Below are 25,055 nucleotides of genomic sequence, written 5' to 3'. Positions count from 1 at the left end.
ATTCATAAACTATTCATAAACTATTCATAAACTATTCATAAACCATAAACTATTCATAAACTATTCATAAACTATTCATAAACTATTCATAAACTATTCATAAACTATAAACTATTCATAAACCATAAACTATTCATAAACCATAAACTATTCATAAACCATAAACTATTCATAAACTATAAACTATTCATAAACCATAAACTATTCATAAACTATTCATAAACCATAAACTATTCATAAACCATAAACTATTCATAAACCATAAACTATTCATAAACTATAAACTATTCATAAACCATAAACTATTCATAAACTATTCATAAACCATAAACTATTCATAAACCATAAACTATTCATAAACTATTCATAAACCATAAACTATTCATAAACCATAAACTATTCATAAACCATAAACTATTCATAAACTATTCATAAACCATAAACTATTCATAAACTATTCATAAACCATAAACTATTCATAAACTATTCATAAACCATAAACTATTCATAAACTATTCATAAACCATAAACTATTCATAAACTATTCATAAACCATAAACTATTCATAAACTATTCATAAACTATTCATAAACTATTCATAAACTAGTCATAAACCATAAACTATTCATAAACCATAAACTATTCATAAACCATAAACTATTCATAAACTATTCATAAACTATTCATAAACTATTCATAAACTATTCATAAACCATAAACCATTCATAAACTATTCATAAACCATAAACTATTCATAAACTATTCATAAACTATTCATAAACTATTCATAAACTAGTCATAAACCATAAACTATTCATAAACCATAAACTATTCATAAACTATTCATAAACTATTCATAAACTATTCATAAACTATTCATAAACCATAAACTATTCATAAACTATTCATAAACCATAAACTATTCATAAACTATTCATAAACTATTCATAAACTATTCATAAACTATTCATAAACCATAAACTATTCATAAACTATTCATAAACTATTCATAAACTATTCATAAACCATAAACTATTCATAAACCATAAACTATTCATAAACTATTCATAAACTATTCATAAACTATTCATAAACTATAAACTATTCATAAACCATAAACTATTCATAAACTATAAACTATTCATAAACCATAAACTATTCATAAACTATTCATAAACTATAAACTATTCATAAACCATTCATAAACCATAAACTATTCATAAACCATAAACTATTCATAAACCATAAACTATTCATAAACTATTCATAAACCATAAACTATTCATAAACCATAAACTATTCATAAACCATAAACTATTCATAAACTATTCATAAACTATTCATAAACCATAAACTATTCATAAACTATTCATAAACTATTCATAAACTATAAACTATTCATAAACTATTCATAAACCATAAACTATTCATAAACCATAAACTATTCATAAACCATAAACTATTCATAAACCATAAACTATTCATAAACTATTCATAAACCATAAACTATTCATAAACCATAAACTATTCATAAACCATAAACTATTCATAAACTATTCATAAACCATAAACTATTCATAAACCATAAACTATTCATAAACCATAAACTATTCATAAACCATAAACTATTCATAAACCATAAACTATTCATAAACCATAAACTATTCATAAACTATTCATAAACCATAAACTATTCATAAACCATAAACTATTCATAAACTATTCATAAACCATAAACTATTCATAAACCATAAACTATTCATAAACTATAAACTATTCATAAACTATTCATAAACTATAAACTATTCATAAACTATTCATAAACTATAAACTATTCATAAACTATTCATAAACCATTCATAAACTATTCATAAACTATTCATAAACTATAAACTATTCATAAACTATTCATAAACCATAAACTATTCATAAACCATAAACTATTCATAAACCATTCATAAACTATTCATAAACTATTCATAAACCATAAACTATTCATAAACTATTCATAAACCATAAACTATTCATAAACCATAAACTATTCATAAACTATAAACTATTCATAAACTATTCATAAACTATAAACTATTCATAAACTATTCATAAACTATAAACTATTCATAAACTATTCATAAACCATTCATAAACTATTCATAAACTATTCATAAACTATAAACTATTCATAAACCATAAACTATTCATAAACTATAAACTATTCATAAACCATAAACTATTCATAAACTATTCATAAACTATAAACTATTCATAAACTATAAACTATTCATAAACCATTCATAAACTATTCATAAACTATAAACTATTCATAAACTATTCATAAACCATAAACTATTCATAAACCATAAACTATTCATAAACTATTCATAAACTATAAACTATTCATAAACTATTCATAAACCATTCATAAACTATTCATAAACCATAAACTATTCATAAACTATTCATAAACCATAAACTATTCATAAACCATAAACTATTCATAAACTATTCATAAACTATTCATAAACCATAAACCATTCATAAACCATTCATAAACCATTCATAAACCATTCATAAACTATGAAGTAGTTTTATGTATTATTTGTAAAACAGTATTTCAAACATAATTAATAAACGGATCACGAATCACTCGTATAACGTTTCATAAAACCACCAAGATACTGTTTTTAATAGTAATCATAATTAAACACACACACGTAGTCCGGTCCGTAGATAGTCTTGGGTATCCAGCCGTCGTAATCTCACCTCGGCTGGTACCGTGCGTCCCAAATGCTTCCCTATTCCGTAGGATATGTCTAGAATATTCCTACTCCGTAACAGGTCTTTTGTAGCTTAGTCGGTAGAGACATGTAATGCCAGGGTAATGAGTTCCATTCCCCGGGACCACCCATATGTAAAATGTACGCACACATGACTTAAGTCGCTTTGGGGGAAATACATTTAAAAAAATGTCTGCTAAATGGCATATATTGTTATTATTATTGTGACCAGAGCCCCCCTACTTTGTATGGCTAGTAGATCGTCTTGAAAACCCGAGCGTAGGTAACGCCGTGACTAGGGTTTGGTTTCAATGATGGACTCTTTAGTCATAGAAGACCTATGTCACTACCTACGTAGCATAGAGGAACTATGTCACTACCTACGTAGCATAGAGGAACTATGTCACTACCTACGTAGCATAGAGGAACTATGTCACTACCTACGTAGCATAGAGGAACTATGTCACTACCTACGTAGCATAGAGGAACTATGTCACCACCTACGTAGCATAGAAGACCTATGTCACTACCTACGTAGCATAGAGGATCCACGTCACTATCTACAGTTGAAGTCGGAAGTTTACATACACTTAGGTTGGAGTCATTAAAACTTGTTTTTCAACCACTCCGCAAATGTCTTGTTAACAAACTATAGTTTTGGCAAGTGGATTAGGACATCTACTTTGTGCATGACACAAGTAATTTTTCCAACAATTGTTTACAGACATATTATTTCACTGTATCACAATTCCAGTGGGTCAGAAGTTTACATACACTAAGTTGACTGTGCATTTAAACAACTTGATGATGTCATGGCTTTAGGAGCTCCTGATAGGCTAATTGACATCATTTGAGTCAATTGGAGGTGTACCTGTGGATGTATTTCAATACCTACCTTCAAACTCAGTGCCTCTTTGCTTGACATCATGGGAAAATCAAAAGAAATCAGCCAAGATCTCAGAATATAAATTGTCGACCTCCACAAGTCTGGTCCAACGCCTGAAGGTACCATGCTCATCTGTACAAACAATAGTACGCAAGTATAAACATAATGGGACCACGCAGCCGTCATACTGCTCAGGAAGGAGACGGGTTCTGTCTCCTAGAGATGGAAGTACTTTGGTGCGAAAAGTGCAAATCAATCCCAGAACAACAGCAAAGGACCTTGTGAAGATGCTGGAGGAAACAGCTACAAAAGTATCGATATTGTGGGAAGCTTGTGGAAGGATACCCAAAACATTTGACCCAAGTTAAACAATTTAAAGGCAATGCCACCAAATACTAATTGAGTGTATGTAAACTTCTGACCCACTGGGAATGTGATGAAAGAAATAAAAGCTGAAATAAATCATTCTCTCTACTATTATTTTGACATTTCACATTCTTAAAATAAAGTGGTGATCCTAACTGACCTAAAACAGGGGATTTTTACCAGGATTAAATGTCAGGAATTGTGAAAAACGTGAGTTAAATGTATTTGGCTAAGGTGTATGTAAACTTCCGACATCAACTGTAGTGTAGCATAGAGAAATTATGTCACTACCTACGTAGCATAGAGAAATTATGTCACTACCTACATAGCATAGAGGACCTACGTAGCATAAAGGAACTATGTCACTACCTACGTAGCATAGAGGAACTATGTCACTACCTACGTAACATAGAGGAATTATGTCACTACCTACGTAACATAGAGGAACTATGTCACTACCTACGTAACAGAGGAATTACGTCACTACCTACATAGCATAGAGGAACTATGTCACTACCTACGTAGCATAGTGGAACTACGTAGCATAAAGGAACTATGTCACTACCTACGTAGCATAGTGGAACTACATAGCATAGAGGAACTATGTCGCTACCTACATAGCATAGAGGAATTATGTCACTACCTACGTAGCATAGTGGAACTACGTAGCATAAAGGAACTATGTCACTACCTACGTAACATAAAGGAACTATGTCACTACCTACGTAACAGAGGAACTATGTCACTACCTACGTAACATAGAGGAACTATGTCACTACCTACGTAGCATAGAGGAACTACGTAGCATAAAGGAACTATGTCACTACCTACGTAACATAAAGGAACTATGTCACTACCTACGTAGCATAGAGGAATTATGTCACTACCTACGTAGCATAGTGGAACTATGTCACTACCTACATAGCATAGAGGAATTATGTCACTACCTACGTAGCATAGTGGAACTATGTCACTACTCTTGAGTAAAATATAAATTAGAACTAGCAAAGAGGAAGATTTTGTAGGTTATTTTTAATGGGTGCATTTCACAAGTGGCAAGTTTGCATCAACTACCTTCACAACTACCTTCACTAAAACCACTGCAAACTTTTGCGACGTTCTAGCCTCATGTCTGTCTTGTGGTTTGTTTGGTCCCCAGAAATCCCCCCCCCCCGCCAGTGATGTAGTTCCTCAATGCCAAAATAAACCATCATTGAAACCAGACCCAAGTCACTGTGTTGCCTAGGGTCAGGTTGTTGAGACTTACCCACCAGCCAAACACAGTAGGACTCTGGTCAAAAGCCCCCCCTCCCCCATTGACGTAGAGTGGTGACGTAAATCTATCATTGAAAACAGACCCTAGTCACTGTTGCCTAGGGTCAAGTCTTCCAGACCAGGTAATAGTCCGCTATAGGGCATAGAGTGCCATTTGGGACCCAGTATAGACTCAGTTCAGTAGGCCTTGACAATAACATATCATTTACCTGTAGTCCCAACTCAAATTTCCTTTAAACAACAAAAACACACTGACACCCTAAACTGAAACTAAGCAGAGATGCCAGAATATGAACATAATTACAACAGTACAACAACGATCGTCACATCACAGGGTTTGAAACGTTACTGTAGTTTCCCGGATGCAGTCCAGCAGAAGCTTCGATAAGGCCGTGTGTATTTGGTGAAGGTGGAAGGGACAGAGAGGTGTTGCATTGTACTACTGACATTAGTATAATCATGTCCCGTCATGCTTACCGGGTATAAGATTTTAAGGCAGTCTTGGGAGGTCCATCTCCACGGGCCTGTCCACTATGGCACCCTATTGCCTATATAGTGCACTACTTTGGTGCGGCAGGGTAGCCTGGTGGTTAGAGTGTGGGACCAGTAACCGAAAGGTTGCAAGAGCAAATCCCCGAGCTGACAAGGTAAAAAAAAATTGACGTTCTTCCCCTGAACAAGGCAGTTAACCCCACTGTTCCTAGACCAGTTAACCCCACTGTTCCTAGACCAGTTAACCCACTGTTCCTAGACCAGTTAACCCCACTGTTCCTAGACCAGTTAACCCACTGTTCCTAGACCAGTTAACCCCACTGTTCCTAGACCAGTTAACCCACTGTTCCTAGACCAGTTAACCCCACTGTTCCTAGACCAGTTAACCCACTGTTCCTAGGCCAGTTAACCCACTGTTCCTAGACCAGTTAACCCACTGTTCCTAGACCAGTTAACCCACTGTTCCTAGACCAGTTAACCCACTGTTCCTAGACCAGTTAACCCCACTGTTCCTAGATCAGTAAACCCACTGTTCCTAGACCAGTTAACCCACTGTTCCTAGACCAGTTAACCCACTGTTCCTAGACCAGTTAACCCACTGTTCCTAGACCAGTTAACCCACTGTTCCTAGGTCAGTTAACCCACTGTTCCTAGACCAGTTAACCCTACTGTTCCTAGACCAGTTAACCCACTGTTCCTAGACCAGTTAACCCACTGTTCCACTGTTCCTAGACCAGTTAACCCCACTGTTCCTAGACCAGTTAACCCACTGTTCCTAGACCAGTTAACCGCACTGTTCCTAGACCAGTTAACCCACTGTTCGTAGACCAGTTAACCCCACTGTTCCTAGACCAGTTAACCCCACTGTTCCTAGACCAGTTAACCCCACTGTTCCTAGACCAGTTAACCCCACTGTTTCTAGGCCGTCATTGAAAATAAGATTTTATCTTTTAACTGACTTGTCGAGTTAAAAAAATAAAAATACCTTTTTGACCAGGGATCTAGTAGTGATCAAAGTAGTGCCCTATATAGGGAATAGGGTGCCATTTGGGATGTAACCCCTGGTGTTGAAGAAAAGAGCTTAGCACCACAGAACGTTCAAGAATGTTCAGAAATTTAAAAAAAATACATTATACGTCACATAACAGTTAGAATACACTGTATATATTTAGAAAACCAAAAAAATAGATTGTAGAAGTCACAGGAAAACTTTTTTATTTTATATATATATATATATATATATATATATATATATATATATATATATTTTTTTTTTACATTAACTCTACTTGAAAATTATCAGGAAAACTGGTTTCATCAATGGGTGTTTATCAAAATCCATAATACCGTGTCATATTGTAGCACGGGAGGGTCGGAGGTTGAGTCCCAAATCAAAGTATATCAAAGCACGAAACAGAGCATTGAGGGTACTTTTCGAATGCGTGTTCCATTCGTACATATGTTGAAGCTTGCATCGACGTAAGCTTCGACAGAAAGTATGCAAAAGAAATATGATTACAAAAAACACAACAAACAAAATGACACAAATTTGATTAAAATCATTGGCGGCCATTACTTGAGCTGAAGCGAAAATACAACGCGACTTGGGAATTTAAATGTTAGCTAATCATATACGTTTGCCTGACTACAATATTTTATCTTGCTACGTTAATAAATACAGCCCGTTTTGGCATGGTTACCTTCCTACAGGACCCACTGTAGTGTGCGTAGGTCGTAAGCCCATTGTAAAGTCAATAGAGCTAACTGGCTAACTACTACTGTTAGCTAGCCAGAGAGCCACAAATAATTGTTAGCTTGCTGCCCACGAAGAATTGATATCTACCTTGGATAACATTGGTTTATGTCGTTTTTTTTTTGCCTGTTATTCTATCTGGTTAGCTACATTATTACGGTAAACATATAGCAATCAATTAAATGTATTTATAAAGCCATTCTTACATCAGCTGATGTCACAAAGTTCTGTACAGAAACCCAGCCTAAAACCCCAAACAGCAAAGCATATAGCTAGCTCATAGATATGAAGTAAAACATTTGCTTCGTGTATATATTGTTTTTCGTCTCTATTGCCATTGTCCTGGCTAGAAGAAGGAATGGGTTAAAGTCCATAGTAAATCAATAGGGCTAACTGGCTAGCCACGGGGGGGGGGGGGGGGGGGATGTTAGCTAGCTACCCACAAAGAATTGACATCGACTGTACCTTGCATGACATTAGTTTCTGTTCATTGGCTAGCTAGATTACAACTATTCACATATATCTAGCTGATAATTATGAAGTAAAAAGTTAGCTTTGTGTATATCTCCGTCTGTTGTCGTCGTTGTCCTGGCTGGAAGGAGGGTCGGTGAAAGGGGAGGTGCAGTGTGAGGTAATACAGTAAGGGGAAGTGCTTCTCAAATGGAAAGTATTATGTGTTCTCCACACTCTCAACCTCAAGAGAAAGCACTCGGGAGAACGTCCTGAAGAGAAAGCACTCGGGAGAACGTCCTGAAGAGAAAGCACTCGGGAGAACGTCCTGAAGAGAAAGCACTCGGGAGAACGTCCTGAAGAGAAAGCACTCGGGAGAACGTCCTGAGGAGAATTCACTTGGAGCGTGTGGAGCACGGTAGGATGCATATTGAGAAACAAACCCATTGGCTCAAACACAGCCCACACAAACCCAGTTTATTTGATGTCTGGGTGTGTATGAGTTTGTGTGTGTCTGTCCGTCTGTGTGTCTGTCCGTCCGTTCGTCTGTGTGTGTCCGTTCGTGTGTGTGTCTGTCCGTCCGTGCGTCTGTGTGTCCGTTCGTATGTGTGTGTCCGTTCGTGTGTGTGTGTCTGTCCGTCCGTTCGTGTGTGTGTGTCCGTTCGTTCGTCTGTGTGTGTCCGTTCGTGTGTGTGTGTCTGTCCGTCCGTTCGTCTGTGTGTGTGTGTCTTCTGTCTGTCCGTGGGTATCCAGTGTCCCAGCTCAGTCGGGCTCTCTGCTCTTATCTCTGATCAAGTTGAGTTCCTCCATCTTCTCCTGCAGGAAGGAGGCAGGCATGGAGGAGCCAAGGAATCTCTGGGGCTTCACAACACAGCCCTGGGGGGAGAGAGGGAGGGTGGAGAGTCACAACACAGACCTGGGGGAGGAGTCACAACACAGACCTGGGGGAGTCACAACACAGACCTGGGGGGGAGGGAGGGTGGGGAGTCACAACACAGACCTGGGGGAGGGGGAGGAGTCACAACACAGACCTGGGGGGGAGTCACAACACAGACCTGGGGGGGAGGGAGGGAGGGGAGTCACAACACAAGGCTGTTTCAGACAGACAGGTTCAGGCTGTTTCAGACAGACAGGGTCAGGCTGTTTCAGACAGACAGGGTCAGGCTGTTTCAGACAGACAGGGTCAGGCTGTTTCAGACAGACAGGGTCAGGCTGTTTCAGACAGACAGGTTCAGGCTGTTTCAGACAGACAGGGTCATGCAGACAGGGTCAGGCTGTTTCAGACAGACAGGGTCAGGCTGTTTCAGACAGACAGGTTCAGGCTGTTTCAGACAGACAGGGTCATGTGAAATAGTTCATTTTAAAACCTGAGCGGTGTCTGATTTGGTGTTGACAACAGGTCTTACCCTGTCTCTCTCTATAGGGAGAACTTGCTGGTTTCCCTTCTTGTCCACACTCACAGGCATCCACAACCCCGGGTCTGTCTGGGTGGACCGGTCTGAGAGCGCAGAGTCACCCCTGTTACCCGGAGTGGACCGGTCCAAGTCCCTCCTATTACGGTTGTTACCCCAATTACTGTTACCCCCGGGGAAAACAAAGGTGTTGTCTTCCGACGAACCTGTTTGGAGAAACACAACAGTACCTCATTATTATTATTATAGGGAATATAACAATCAACCAGTCAGTCACTGTAGCAGTAGGTTGATGTGACAGTCACTGTAGCAGTAGGTTAATGTGACAGTCACTGTAGCAGTAGGTTGATGTGACAGTCACTGTAGCAGTAGGTTAATGTGACAGTCACTGTAGCAGTAGGTTAATGTGACAGTCACTGTAGCAGTAGGTTAATGTGACAGTCACTGTAGCAGTAGGTTAATGTGACAGTCACTGTAGCAGTAGGTTAATGTGACAGTCACTGTAGCAGTAGGTTAATGTGACAGTCACTGTAGCAGTAGGTTAATGTGACAGTCACTGTAGCAGTAGGTTAATGTGACAGTCACTGTAGCAGTAGGTTAATGTGACAGTCACTGTAGCAGTAGGTTAATGTGACAGTCACTGTAGCACTGTAGGTTAATGTGACAGTCACTGTAGCAGTAGGTTAATGTGACAGTCACTGTAGCAGTAGGTTAATGTGACAGTCACTGTAGCAGTAGGTTAATGTGAATGTGACAGTCACTGTGTAGGTTAATGTGACAGTCACTGTAGCAGTAGGTTAATGTGACAGTCACTGTAGCAGTAGGTTAATGTGACAGTCACTGTAGCAGTAGGTTAATGTGACAGTCACTGTAGCAGTAGGTTAATGTGACAGTCACTGTAGCAGTAGGTTAATGTGACAGTCACTGTAGCAGTAGGTTAATGTGACAGTCACTGTAGCAGTAGGTTAATGTGACAGTCACTGTAGCAGTAGGTTAATGTGACAGTCACTGTAGCAGTAGGTTAATGTGACAGTCACTGTAGCAGTAGGTTAATGTGACAGTCACTGTAGCAGTAGGTTAATGTGACAGTCACTGTAGCAGTAGGTTAATGTGACAGTCACTGTAGCAGTAGGTTAATGTGACAGTCACTGTAGCAGTAGGTTAATGTGACAGTCACTGTAGCAGTAGGTTAATGTGACAGTCACTGTAGCAGTAGGTTAATGTGACAGTCACTGTAGCAGTAGGTTAATGTGACAGTCACTGTAGCAGTAGGTTAATGTGACAGTCACTGTAGCAGTAGGTTAATGTGACAGTCACTGTAGCAGTAGGTTAATGTGACAGTCACTGTAGCAGTAGGTTAGTCACTGTGACAGTCACTGTAGCAGTAGGTTAATGTGACAGTCACTGTAGCAGTAGGTTAATGTGACAGTCACTGTAGCAGTAGGTTAATGTGACAGTCACTGTAGCAGTAGGTTAATGTGACAGTCACTGTAGCAGTAGGTTAATGTGACAGTCACTGTAGCAGTAGGTTAATGTGACAGTCACTGTAGCAGTAGGTTAATGTGACAGTCACTGTAGCAGTAGGTTAATGTGACAGTCACTGTTAGGTTAATGTGACAGTCACTGTAGCAGTAGGTTAATGTGACAGTCACTGTAGCAGTAGGTTAATGTGACAGTCACTGTAGCAGTAGGTTAATGTGACAGTCACTGTAGCAGTAGGTTAATGTGACAGTCACTGTAGCAGTAGGTTAATGTGACAGTCACTGTAGCAGTAGGTTAATGTGACAGTCACTGTAGCTAGGTTAATGTGACAGTCACTGTAGCAGTAGGTTAATGTGACAGTCACTGTAGCAGTAGGTTAATGTGACAGTCACTGTAGCAGTAGGTTAATGTGACAGTCACTGTAGCAGTAGGTTAATGTGACAGTCACTGTAGCAGTAGGTTAATGTGACAGTCACTGTAGCAGTAGGTTAATGTGACAGTCACTGTAGCAGTAGGTTAATGTGACAGTCACTGTTAGCAGTCACTAGGTTAATGTGACAGTCACTGTAGCAGTAGGTTAATGTGACAGTCACTGTAGCAGTAGGTTAATGTGACAGTCACTGTAGCAGTAGGTTAATGTGACAGTCACTGTAGCAGTAGGTTAATGTGACAGTCACTGTAGCAGTAGGTTAATGTGACAGTCACTGTAGCAGTAGGTTAATGTGACAGTCACTGTAGCAGTAGGTTAATGTGACAGTCACTGTAGCAGTAGGTTAATGTGACAGTCACTGTAGCAGTAGGTTAATGTGACAGTCACTGTAGCAGTAGGTTAATGTGACAGTCACTGTAGCAGTTAAGGTTAATGTGACAGTCACTGTAGCAGTAGGTTAATGTGACAGTCACTGTAGCAGTAGGTTAATGTGACAGTCACTGTAGCAGTAGGTTAATGTGACAGTCACTGTAGCAGTAGGTTAATGTGACAGTCACTGTAGCAGTAGGTTAATGTGACAGTCACTGTAGCAGTAGGTTAATGTGACAGTCAGCAGAAGGTTAATGTGACAGTCACTGTAGGTTAATGTGACAGTCACTGTAGCAGTAGGTTAATGTGACAGTCACTGTAGCAGTAGGTTAATGTGACAGTCACTGTAGCAGTAGGTTGATGTGACAGTCACTGTAGCAGTAGGTTAATGTGACAGTCACTGTAGCAGTAGGTTAATGTGACAGTCACTGTAGCAGTAGGTTAATGTGACAGTCACTGTAGCAGTAGGTTAATGTGACAGTCACTGTAGCAGTAGGTTAATGTGACAGTCACTGTAGCAGTAGGTTAAGCAGTAGGTTAATGTGACAGTCACTGTAGCAGTAGGTTAATGTGACAGTCACTGTAGCAGTAGGTTAATGTGACAGTCACTGTAGCAGTAGGTTAATGTGACAGTCACTGTAGCAGTAGGTTAATGTGACAGTCACTGTAGCAGTAGGTTAATGTGACAGTCACTGTAGCAGTAGGTTAATGTGACAGTCACTGTAGCAGTAGGTTAATGTGACAGTCACTGTAGCAGTAGGTTAATGTGACAGTCACTGTAGCAGTAGGTTAATGTGACAGTCACTGTAGCAGTAGGTTAATGTGACAGTCACTGTAGCACTGTAGGTTAATGTGACAGTCACTGTAGCAGTAGGTTAATGTGACAGTCACTGTAGCAGTAGGTTAATGTGACAGTCACTGTAGCAGTAGGTTAATGTGACAGTCACTGTAGCAGTAGGTTAATGTGACAGTCACTGTAGCAGTAGGTTAATGTGACAGTCACTGTAGCAGTAGGTTAATGTGACAGTCACTGTAGCAGTAGGTTAATGTGACAGTCACTGTAGCAGTAGGTTAATGTGACAGTCACTGTAGCTAGGTTAATGTGACAGTCACTGTAGCAGTAGGTTAATGTGACAGTCACTGTAGCAGTAGGTTAATGTGACAGTCACTGTAGCAGTAGGTTAATGTGACAGTCACTGTAGCAGTAGGTTAATGTGACAGTCACTGTAGCAGTAGGTTAATGTGACAGTCACTGTAGCAGTAGGTTAATGTGACAGTCACTGTAGCAGTAGGTTAATGTGACAGTCACTGTAGCAGTAGGTTAATGTGACAGTCACTGTAGCAGTAGGTTAATGTGACAGTCACTGTAGCAGTAGGTTGATGTGACAGTCACTGTAGCAGTAGGTTAATGTGACAGTCACTGTAGCAGTAGGTTAATGTGACAGTCACTGTAGCAGTAGGTTAATGTGACAGTCACTGTAGCAGTAGGTTAATGTGACAGTCACTGTAGCAGTAGGTTAATGTGACAGTCACTGTAGCAGTAGGTTAATGTGACAGTCACTGTAGCAGTAGGTTAATGTGACAGTCACTGTAGCAGTAGGTTAATGTGACAGTCACTGTAGCAGTAGGTTAATGTGACAGTCACTGTAGCAGTAGGTTAATGTGACAGTCACTGTAGCAGTAGGTTAATGTGACAGTCACTGTAGCAGTAGGTTAATGTGACAGTCACTGTAGCAGTAGGTTAATGTGACAGTCACTGTAGCAGTAGGTTAATGTGACAGTCACTGTAGCAGTAGGTTAATGTGACAGTCACTGTAGCAGTAGGTTAATGTGACAGTCACTGTAGCAGTAGGTTAATGTGACAGTCACTGTAGCAGTAGGTTAATGTGACAGTCACTGTAGCAGTAGGTTAATGTGACAGTCAGTCACTGTAGCAGTAGGTTAATGTGACAGTCACTGTAGCAGTAGGTTAATGTGACAGTCACTGTAGCAGTAGGTTAATGTGACAGTCACTGTAGCAGTAGGTTAATGTGACAGTCACTGTAGCAGTAGGTTAATGTGACAGTCACTGTAGCAGTAGGTTAATGTGACAGTCACTGTAGCAGTAGGTTAATGTGACAGTCACTGTAGCAGTAGGTTAATGTGACAGTCACTGTAGCAGTAGGTTAATGTGACAGTCACTGTAGCAGTAGGTTAATGTGACAGTCACTGTAGCAGTAGGTTAATGTGACAGTCACTGTAGCAGTAGGTTAATGTGACAGTCACTGTAGCAGTAGGTTAATGTGACAGTCACTGTAGCAGTAGGTTAATGTGACAGTCACTGTAGCAGTAGGTTAATGTGACAGTCACTGTAGCAGTAGGTTAATGTGACAGTCACTGTAGCAGTAGGTTAATGTGACAGTCACTGTAGCAGTAGGTTAATGTGACAGTCACTGTAGCAGTAGGTTAATGTGACAGTCACTGTAGCAGTAGGTTAATGTGACAGTCACTGTAGCAGTAGGTTAATGTGACAGTCACTGTAGCAGTAGGTTAATGTGACAGTCACTGTAGCAGTAGGTTAATGTGACAGTCACTGTAGCAGTAGGTTAATGTGACAGTCACTGTAGCAGTAGGTTAATGTGACAGTCACTGTAGCAGTAGGTTAATGTGACAGTCACTGTAGCAGTAGGTTAATGTGACAGTCACTGTAGCAGTAGGTTAATGTGACAGTCACTGTAGCAGTAGGTTAATGTGACAGTCACTGTAGCAGTAGGTTAATGTGACAGTCACTGTAGCAGTAGGTTAATGTGACAGTCACTGTAGCAGTAGGTTAATGTGACAGTCACTGTAGGTTGATGTGACAGCAGTAGGTTAATGTGACAGTCACTGTAGCAGTAGGTTAATGTGACAGTCACTGTAGCAGTAGGTTAATGTGACAGTCACTGTAGCAGTAGGTTAATGTGACAGTCACTGTAGCAGTAGGTTAATGTGACAGTCACTGTAGCAGTAGGTTAATGTGACAGTCACTGTAGCAGTAGGTTAATGTGACAGTCACTGTAGCAGTAGGTTAATGTGACAGTCACTCACTGTTAATGTGACAGTCAGTAGGTTAATGTGACAGTCACTGTAGCAGTAGGTTAATGTGACAGTCACTGTAGCAGTAGGTTAATGTGACAGTCACTGTAGCAGTAGGTTAATGTGACAGTCACTGTAGCAGTAGGTTAATGTTAATGTGACAGTCACTGTAGCAGTAGGTTAATGTGACAGTCACTGTAGCAGTAGGTTAATGTGACAGTCACTGTAGCAGTAGGTTAATGTGACAGTCACTGTAGCAGTAGGTTAATGTGACAGTCACTGTAGCAGTAGGTTAATGTGACAGTCACTGTAGCAGTAGGTTAATGTGACAGTCACTGTAGCAGTAGGTTAATGTGACAGTCACTGTAGCAGTAGGTTAATGTGACTGTAGCAGTAGGTCACTGTAGCAGTAGGTTAATGTGACAGTCACTGTAGCAGTAGGTTAATGTGACAGTCACTGTAGCAGTAGGTTAATGTGACAGTCACTGTAGCAGTAGGTTAATGTGACAGTCACTGTAGCAGTAGGTTAATGTGACAGTCACTGTAGCAGTAGGTTAATGTGACAGTCACTGTAGCAGTAGGTTAATGTGACAGTCACTGTAGCAGTAGGTTAATGTGACAGTCACTGTAGCAGTAGGTGACAGTGAGGTTAATGTGACAGTCACTGTAGCAGTAGGTTAATGTGACAGTCACTGTAGCAGTAGGTTAATGTGACAGTCACTGTAGCAGTAGGTTAATGTGACAGTCACTGTAGCAGTAGGTTAATGTGACAGTCACTGTAGCAGTAGGTTAATGTGACAGTCACTGTAGCAGTAGGTTAATGTGACAGTCACTGTAGCAGTAGGTTAATGTGACAGTCACTGTAGCAGTAGGTTAATGTGACAGTCACTGTAGCAGTAGGTTAATGTGACAGTCACTGTAGCAGTAGGTTAATGTGACAGTCACTGTAGCAGTAGGTTAATGTGACAGTCACTGTAGCAGTAGGTTAATGTGACAGTCACTGTAGCAGTAGGTTAATGTGACAGTCACTGTAGCAGTAGGTTAATGTGACAGTCACTGTAGCAGTAGGTTAATGTGACAGTCACTGTAGCAGTAGGTTAATGTGACAGTCACTGTAGCAGTAGGTTAATGTGACAGTCACTGTAGCAGTAGGTTAATGTGACAGTCACTGTAGCAGTAGGTTAATGTGACAGTCACTGTAGCAGTAGGTTAATGTGACAGTCACTGTAGCAGTAGGTTAATGTGACAGTCACTGTAGCAGTAGGTTAATGTGACAGTCACTGTAGCAGTAGGTTAATGTGACAGTCACTGTAGCAGTAGGGTTAATGTGATGTGACAGTCACTGTAGCAGTAGGTTAATGTGACAGTCACTGTAGCAGTAGGTTAATGTGACAGTCACTGTAGCAGTAGGTTAATGTGACAGTCACTGTAGCAGTAGGTTAATGTGACAGTCACTGTAGCAGTAGGTTAATGTGACAGTCACTGTAGCAGTAGGTTAATGTGACAGTCACTGTAGCAGTGACAGGTTAATGTGACAGTCACTGTAGCAGTAGGTTAATGTGACAGTCACTGTAGCAGTAGGTTAATGTGACAGTCACTGTAGCAGTAGGTTAATGTGACAGTCAGTCACTGTAGCAGTAGGTTAATGTGACAGTCACTGTAGCAGTAGGTTAATGTGACAGTCACTGTAGCAGTAGGTTAATGTGACAGTCACTGTAGCAGTAGGTTAATGTGACAGTCACTGTAGCAGTAGGTTAATGTGACAGTCACTGTAGCAGTAGGTTAATGTGACAGTCACTGTAGCAGTAGGTTAATGTGACAGTCACTGTAGCAGTAGGTTAATGTGACAGTCACTGTAGCAGTAGGTTAATGTGACAGTCACTGTAGCAGTAGGTTAATGTGACAGTCACTGTAGCAGTAGGTTAATGTGACAGTCACTGTAGCAGTAGGTTAATGTGACAGTCACTGTAGCAGTAGGTTAATGTGACAGTCACTGTAGCAGTAGGTTAATGTGACAGTCACTGTAGCAGTAGGTTAATGTGACAGTCACTGTAGCAGTAGGTTAATGTGACAGTCACTGTAGCAGTAGGTTAATGTGACAGTCACTGTAGCAGTAGGTTAATGTGACAGTCACTGTAGCAGTAGGTTAATGTGACAGTCACTGTAGCAGTAGGTTAATGTGACAGTCACTGTAGCAGTAGGTTAATGTGACAGTGACACAGTCACTGTAGCAGTAGGTTAATGTGACAGTCACTGTAGCAGTAGGTTAATGTGACAGTCACTGTAGCAGTAGGTTAATGTGACAGTCACTGTAGCAGTAGGTTAATGTGACAGTCACTGTAGCAGTAGGTTAATGTGACAGTCACTGTAGCAGTAGGTTAATGTGACAGTCACTGTAGCAGTAGGTTAATGTGACAGTCACTGTAGCAGTAGGTTAATGTGACAGTCACTGTAGCAGTAGGTTAATGTGACAGTCACTGTAGCAGTAGGTTAATGTGACAGTCACTGTAGCAGTAGGTTAATGTGACAGTCACTGTAGCAGTAGGTTGATGTGACAGTCACTGTAGCAGTAGGTTAATGTGACAGTCACTGTAGCAGTAGGTTAATGTGACAGTCACTGTAGCAGTAGTTGATGTGACAGTCACTGTAGCAATGTGACAGTCACTGTAGTTAATGTGACAGTCACTGTAGCAGTAGGTTAATGTGACAGTCACTGTAGCAGTAGGTTAATGTGACAGTCACTGTAGCAGTAGGTTAATGTGATCGTGACAGTCACTGTAGCAGTAGGTTAATGTGACAGTCACTGTAGCAGTAGGTTAATGTGACAGTCACTGTAGCAGTAGGTTAATGTGACAGTCACTGTAGCAGTAGGTTAATGTGACAGTCACTGTAGCAGTAGGTTAATGTGACAGTCACTGTAGCAGTAGGTTAATGTGACAGTCACTGTAGCAGTAGGTTAATGTGACAGTCACTGTAGCAGTAGGTTAATGTGACAGTCACTGTAGCAGAAGGTTAATGTGACAGTCACTGTAGCAGTAGGTTAATGTGACAGTCACTGTAGCAGTAGGTTAATGTGACAGTCACTGTAGCAGTAGGTTAATGTGACAGTCACTGTAGCAGAAGGTTAATGTGACAGTCACTGTAGCAGTAGGTTAATGTGACAGTCACTGTAGCAGAAGGTTAATGTGACAGTCACTGTAGCAGTAGGTTAATGTGACAGTCACTGTAGCAGTAGGTTAATGTGACAGTCACTGTAGCAGTAGGTTAATGTGACAGTCACTGTAGCAGTAGGTTAATGTGACAGTCACTGTAGCAGAAGGTTAATGTGACAGTCACTGTAGCAGTAGGTTAATGTGACAGTCACTGTAGCAGAAGGTTAATGTGACAGTCACTGTAGCAGTAGGTTAATGTGACAGTCACTGTAGCAGTAGGTTAATGTGACAGTCACTGTAGCAGTAGGTTAATGTGATCGTGACAGTCACTGTAGCAGTAGGTTAATGTGATCGTGACAGTCACTGTAGCAGTAGGTTAATGTGACAGTCACTGTAGCAGTAGGTTAATGTGATCGTGACAGTCACTGTAGCAGTAGGTTAATGTGACAGTCACTGTAGCAGTAGGTTAATGTGATCGTGACAGTCACTGTAGCAGTAGGTTAATGTGACAGTCACTGTAGCAGTAGGTTAATGTGATCGTGACAGTCACTGTAGCAGTAGGTTAATGTGACAGTCACTGTAGCAGTAGGTTGATGTGACAGTCACTGTAGCAGTAGGTTAATGTGACAGTCACTGTAGCAGTAGGTTAATGTGATCGTGACAGTCACTGTAGCAGTAGGTTAATGTGACAGTCACTGTAGCAGTAGGTTAATGTGATCGTGACAGTCACTGTAGCAGTAGGTTAATGTGACAGTCACTGTAGCAGTAGGTTAATGTGATCGTGACAGTCACTGTAGCAGTAGGTTGATGTGACAGTCACTGTAGCAGTAGGTTAATGTGATCGTGACAGTCACTGTAGCAGTAGGTTAATGTGACAGTCACTGTAGCAGTAGGTTAATGTGATCGTGACAGTCACTGTAGCAGTAGGTTAATGTGATCGTGACAGTCACTGTAGCAGTAGGTTAATGTGACAGTCACTGTAGCAGTAGGTTAATGTGATTGTGACAGTCACTGTAGCAGTAGGTTAATGTGATCGTGACAGTCACTGTAGCAGTAGGTTGATGTGACAGTCACTGTAGCAGTATGTTGATGTGACAGTCACTGTAGCAGTAGGTTAATGTGACAGTCACTGTAGCAGTAGGTTGATGTGACAGTCACTGTAGGTTGATGTGTTAGTGACAGTCACTAGCAGTAGGTTGATGTGATAGTGACAGTCACTGTAGCAGTAGGTTGATGTGACAGTCACTATAGCAGTAGGTTAATGTGACAGTCACTGTAGCAGTAGGTTAATGTGACAGTCACTGTAGCAGTATGTTGATGTGACAGTCACTGTAGGTTGATGTGTTAGTGACAGTCACTAGCAGTAGGTTGATGTGATAGTGACAGTCACTGTAGCAGTAGGTTGATGTGACAGTCACTGTAGCAGTAGGTTAATGTGACAGTCACTGTAGCAGTAGGTTGATGTGACAGTCACTGTAGGTTGAGGTGTTAGTGACAGTCACTAGCAGTAGGTTGATGTGATAGTGACAGTCACTGTAGCAGTAGGTTAATGTGACAGTCACTGTAGCAGTAGGTTGATGTGATAGTGACAGTCACTGTAGCAGTAGGTTAATGTGACAGTCACTGTAGCAGTAGGTTGATGTGACAGTCACTGTAGCAGTAGGTTGATGTGACAGTCACTGTAGCAGTAGGTTGATGTGATAGTGACAGTCACTGTAGCAGTAGGTTGATGTGACAGTCACTGTAGGTTGATGTGTTAGTGACAGTCACTGCAGCAGTAGGTTGATGTGATAGAGTGACAGTCACTGTAGATTGATGTGATAGAGTGACAGTCACTAGCAGTAGGGTGATGTGATAGAGTGACAGTCACTAGCAGTAGGGTGATGTGATAGAGTGACATTCACTAGCAGTAGGGTGATGTGATAGAGTGACATTCACTAGCAGTAGGGTGGTGTGATAGAGCCAGTCACTAGCAGTAGGGTGATGTGATAGAGTGACAGTCACTAGCAGTAGGGTGATGTGATAGAGCCAGTCACTAGCAGTAGGGTGGTGTGATAGAGCCAGTCACTAGCCGTAGGGTGATGTGACAGTCACTAGCAGTAGGGTGATGTGATAGAGCCAGTCACTAGCCGTAGGGTGATGTGACAGTCACTAGCAGTAGGGTGATGTGATAGAGACAGTCACTAGCAGTAGGGTGATGTGATAGAGCCAGTCACTAGCAGTAGGGTGATGTGATAGAGACAGTCACTAGCAGTAGGGTGGTGTGATAGAGAGACAGTCACTAGCAGTAGGGTGATGTGATAGAGCCAGTCACTAGCAGTAGGGTGATGTGATAGAGTGACAGTCACTAGCAGTAGGGTGATGTGATAGAGTGACAGTCACTAGCAGTAGGGTGATGTGATAGAGCCAGTCACTAGCAGTAGGGTGATGTGATAGAGCCAGTCACTAGCAGTAGGGTGATGTGATAGAGTGACAGTCACTAGCAGTAGGGTGGTGTGATAGAGACAGTCACTAGCAGTAGGGTGATGTGATAGAGAGACAGTCACTAGCAGTAGGGTGGTGTGATAGAGTGACAGTCACTAGCAGTAGGGTGATGTGATAGAGACAGTCACTAGCAGTAGGGTGATGTGATAGAGCCAGTCACTAGCAGTAGGGTGATGTGATAGAGCCAGTCACTAGCAGTAGGGTGGTGTGATAGAGCCAGTCACTAGCAGTAGGGTGATGTGATAGAGCCAGTCACTAGCAGTAGGGTGATGTGATAGAGTGACAGTCACTAGCAGTAGGGTGCTGTGATAGAGTGACATTCACTAGCAGTAGGGTGATGTGATAGAGTGACAGTCACTAGCAGTAGGGTGATGTGATATGCCAGTCACTAGTAGTAGGGTGATGTGATAGAGCCAGTCACTAGCAGTAGGGTGGTGTGATAGAGCCAGTCACTAGCAGTAGTGTGATGTGATAGAGCCAGTCACTAGCAGTAGGGTGATGTGATAGAGCCAGTCACTAGCAGTAGGGTGATGTGACAGTCACTAGCAGTAGGGTGGTGTGATAGAGACAGTCACTAGCAGTAGGGTGATGTGATAGAGCCAGTCACTAGCAGTAGGGTGATGTGATAGAGTGACAGTCACTAGCAGTAGGATGATGTGATAGAGTGACAGTCACTAGCAGTAGGGTGATGTGATAGAGCCAGTCACTAGCAGTAGGGTGATGTGATAGAGCCAGTCACTAGCAGTAGGGTGATGTGATAGAGCCAGTCACTAGCAGTAGGGTGATGTGATAGAGCCAGTCACTAGCAGTAGGGTGATGTGATAGAGCCAGTCACTAGCAGTAGGGTGATGTGATAGAGCCAGTCACTAGCAGTAGGGTGATGTGATAGAGTGACAGTCACTAGCAGTAGGGTGGTGTGATAGAGCCAGTCACTAGCAGTAGGGTGATGTGATAGAGACAGTCACTAGCAGTAGGGTGATGTGATAGAGAGACAGTCACTAGCAGTAGGGTGATGTGATAGAGTGACAGTCACTAGTAGTAGGGTGATGTGATAGAGTGACAGTCACTAGCAGTAGGGTGATGTGATAGAGCCAGTCACTAGCATTAGGGTGATGTGATAGAGTGACAGTCACTAGCAGTAGGGTGATGTGATAGAGCCAGTCACTAGCAGTAGGATGATGTGACAGTCACTAGCAGTTGGGTGATGTGATAGAGAGACAGTCACTAGCAGTAGGGTGATGTGATAGAGCCAGTCACTAGCAGTAGGGTGATGTGACAGTCACTAGCAGTTGGGTGATGTGATAGAGAGACAGTCACTAGCAGTAGGGTGATGTGATAGAGTGACAGTCACTGTAGGGTGATGTGATAGAGCCAGTCACTAGCAGTAGGGTGGTGTGATAGAGTGACATTCACTAGCAGTAGGGTGGTGTGATAGAGCCAGTCACTAGCAGTAGGGTGATGTGATAGAGTGACATTCACTAGCAGTAGGGTGATGTGATAGAGCCAGTCACTAGCAGTAGGGTGATGTGATAGAGTGACAGTCACTAGCAGTAGGGTGGTGTGATAGAGAGACAGTCACTAGCAGTAGGGTGGTGTGATAGAGCCAGTCACTAGCAGTAGGGTGATGTGATAGTCACTAGCAGTAGGGTGATGTGATAGAGCCAGTCACTAGCAGTAGGGTGATGTGACAGTCACTAGCAGTAGGGTGATGTGATAGAGTGACAGTCACTAGCAGTAGGGTGATGTGATAGAGAGACAGTCACTAGCAGTAGGGTGATGTGATAGAGTGACAGTCACTAGCAGTAGGGTGATGTGATAGAGCCAGTCACTAGCAGTAGGGTGATGTGATAGAGTGACAGTCACTAGCAGTAGGGTGATGTGATAGAGCCAGTCACTAGCAGTAGGGTGATGTGATAGAGCCAGTCACTAGCAGTAGGGTGGTGTGATAGAGCCAGTCACTAGCAGTAGGGTGATGTGATAGAGCCAGTCACTAGCAGTAGGGTGATGTGATAGAGCCAGTCACTAGCAGTAGGGTGGTGTGATAGAGTGACATTCACTAGCAGTAGGGTGATGTGATAGAGCCAGTCACTAGCAGTAGGGTGATGTGATAGAGCCAGTCACTAGCAGTAGGGTGATGTGATAGAGAGACAGTCACTAGCAGTTGGGTGATGTGACAGAGTGACAGTCACTAGCAGTAGGGTGATGTGATATGCCAGTCACTAGCAGTAGGGTGATGTGATAGAGCCAGTCACTAGCAGTAGGGTGATGTGATAGAGCCAGTCACTAGCAGTAGGGTGATGTGATAGAGTGACAGTCACTAGCAGTAGGGTGATGTGATAGAGCCAGTCACTAGCAGTAGGGTGGTGTGATAGAGTGACATTCACTAGGAGTAGGGTGATGTGATAGAGCCAGTCACTAGCAGTAGGGTGATGTGATAGAGTGACAGTCACTAGCAGTAGGGTGGTGTGATAGAGTGACATTCACTAGCAGTAGGGTGGTGTGATAGAGTGACAGTCACTAGCAGTAGGGTGGTGTGATAGAGAGACAGTCACTAGCAGTAGGGTGGTGTGATAGAGTGACAGTCACTAGCAGTAGGGTGATGTGATAGAGCCAGTCACTAGCAGTAGGGTGATGTGATAGAGCCAGTCACTAGCAGTAGGGTGGTGTGATAGAGCCAGTCACTAGCAGTAGGGTGATGTGATAGAGCCAGTCACTAGCAGTAGGGTGATGTGATAGAGCCAGTCACTAGCAGTAGGGTGGTGTGATAGAGTGACATTCACTAGCAGTAGGGTGATGTGATAGAGCCAGTCACTAGCAGTAGGGTGATGTGATAGAGCCAGTCACTAGCAGTAGGGTGATGTGATAGAGCCAGTCACTAGCAGTAGGGTGATGTGATAGAGAGACAGTCACTAGCAGTTGGGTGATGTGACAGAGTGACAGTCACTAGCAGTAGGGTGATGTGATATGCCAGTCACTAGCAGTAGGGTGATGTGATAGAGCCAGTCACTAGCAGTAGGGTGATGTGATAGAGCCAGTCACTAGCAGTAGGGTGATGTGATAGAGTGACAGTCACTAGCAGTAGGGTGATGTGATAGAGCCAGTCACTAGCAGTAGGGTGGTGTGATAGAGTGACATTCACTAGCAGTAGGGTGATGTGATAGAGCCAGTCACTAGCAGTAGGGTGATGTGATAGAGTGACAGTCACTAGCAGTAGGGTGGTGTGATAGAGTGACATTCACTAGCAGTAGGGTGGTGTGATAGAGTGACAGTCACTAGCAGTAGGGTGGTGTGATAGAGAGACAGTCACTAGCAGTAGGGTGGTGTGATAGAGTGACAGTCACTAGCAGTAGGGTGATGTGATAGAGAGACAGTCACTAGCAGTTGGGTGATGTGACAGAGTGACAGTCACTAGCAGTAGGGTGATGTGATATGCCAGTCACTAGCAGTAGGGTGATGTGATAGAGCCAGTCACTAGCAGTAGGGTGATGTGATAGAGCCAGTCACTAGCAGTAGGGTGATGTGATAGAGTGACAGTCACTAGCAGTAGGGTGATGTGATAGAGCCAGTCACTAGCAGTAGGGTGGTGTGATAGAGTGACATTCACTAGCAGTAGGGTGATGTGATAGAGCCAGTCACTAGCAGTAGGGTGATGTGATAGAGTGACAGTCACTAGCAGTAGGGTGGTGTGATAGAGTGACATTCACTAGCAGTAGGGTGGTGTGATAGAGTGACAGTCACTAGCAGTAGGGTGGTGTGATAGAGCCAGTCACTAGCAGTAGGGTGATGTGATAGAGACAGTCACTAGCAGTAGGGTGATGTGATAGAGAGACAGTCACTAGCAGTAGGGTGATGTGATAGAGTGACAGTCACTAGTAGTAGGGTGATGTGATAGAGTGACAGTCACTAGCAGTAGGGTGATGTGATAGAGCCAGTCACTAGCAGTAGGGTGATGTGATAGAGTGACAGTCACTAGCAGTAGGGTGATGTGATAGAGCCAGTCACTAGCAGTAGGATTATGTGACAGTCACTAGCAGTTGGGTGATGTGATAGAGAGACAGTCACTAGCAGTAGGGTGATGTGATAGAGCCAGTCACTAGCAGTAGGGTGATGTGACAGTCACTAGCAGTTGGGTGATGTGATAGAGAGACAGTCACTAGCAGTAGGGTGATGTGATAGAGTGACAGTCACTGTAGGGTGATGTGATAGAGCCAGTCACTAGCAGTAGGGTGGTGTGATAGAGTGACATTCACTAGCAGTAGGGTGGTGTGATAGAGCCAGTCACTAGCAGTAGGGTGATGTGATAGAGTGACAGTCACTAGCAGTAGGGTGGTGTGATAGAGAGACAGTCACTAGCAGTAGGGTGGTGTGATAGAGAGACAGTCACTAGCAGTAGGGTGATGTGATAGTCACTAGCAGAAGGGTGATGTGATAGAGCCAGTCACTAGCAGTAGGGTGATGTGACAGTCACTAGCAGTAGGGTGATGTGATAGAGTGACAGTCACTAGCAGTAGGGTGATGTGATAGAGAGACAGTCACTAGCAGTAGGGTGATGTGATAGAGTGACAGTCACTAGCAGTAGGGTGATGTGATAGAGCCAGTCACTAGCAGTAGGGTGATGTGATAGAGTGACAGTCACTAGCAGTAGGGTGATGTGATAGAGCAAGTCACTAGCA

General features: G+C 42.1%; 1 protein-coding gene across 1 annotated transcript in view; it reads right to left on the bottom strand.

Annotated features, from left to right (window-relative positions):
- Positions 1–7,034: 7,034 nt before the first annotated feature.
- Positions 7,035–25,055, bottom strand: part of rasgrp4 (RAS guanyl releasing protein 4) — an 82,512-nt gene continuing 64,491 nt past the window's right edge. The window contains exons 17-18 of the mRNA XM_065000609.1: positions 9,406–9,617; positions 7,035–8,875 (exon numbers count right to left, since the gene is read on the bottom strand). Coding sequence (XP_064856681.1) covers positions 8,762–8,875; positions 9,406–9,617 — 326 coding nt within the window. The 3' untranslated portion in view covers positions 7,035–8,761. The remainder of the gene's footprint in view (positions 8,876–9,405; positions 9,618–25,055) is intronic.

This window comes from Oncorhynchus nerka, linkage group LG14 (genome assembly GCF_034236695.1).
Source record: "Oncorhynchus nerka isolate Pitt River linkage group LG14, Oner_Uvic_2.0, whole genome shotgun sequence".
In the NCBI taxonomy this organism is placed as follows: Eukaryota; Metazoa; Chordata; class Actinopteri; order Salmoniformes; family Salmonidae; genus Oncorhynchus; species Oncorhynchus nerka.
The sequence above is the reverse complement of the archived record's forward strand: the minus strand, read 5'-3'. Positions and strand labels throughout refer to the sequence as shown.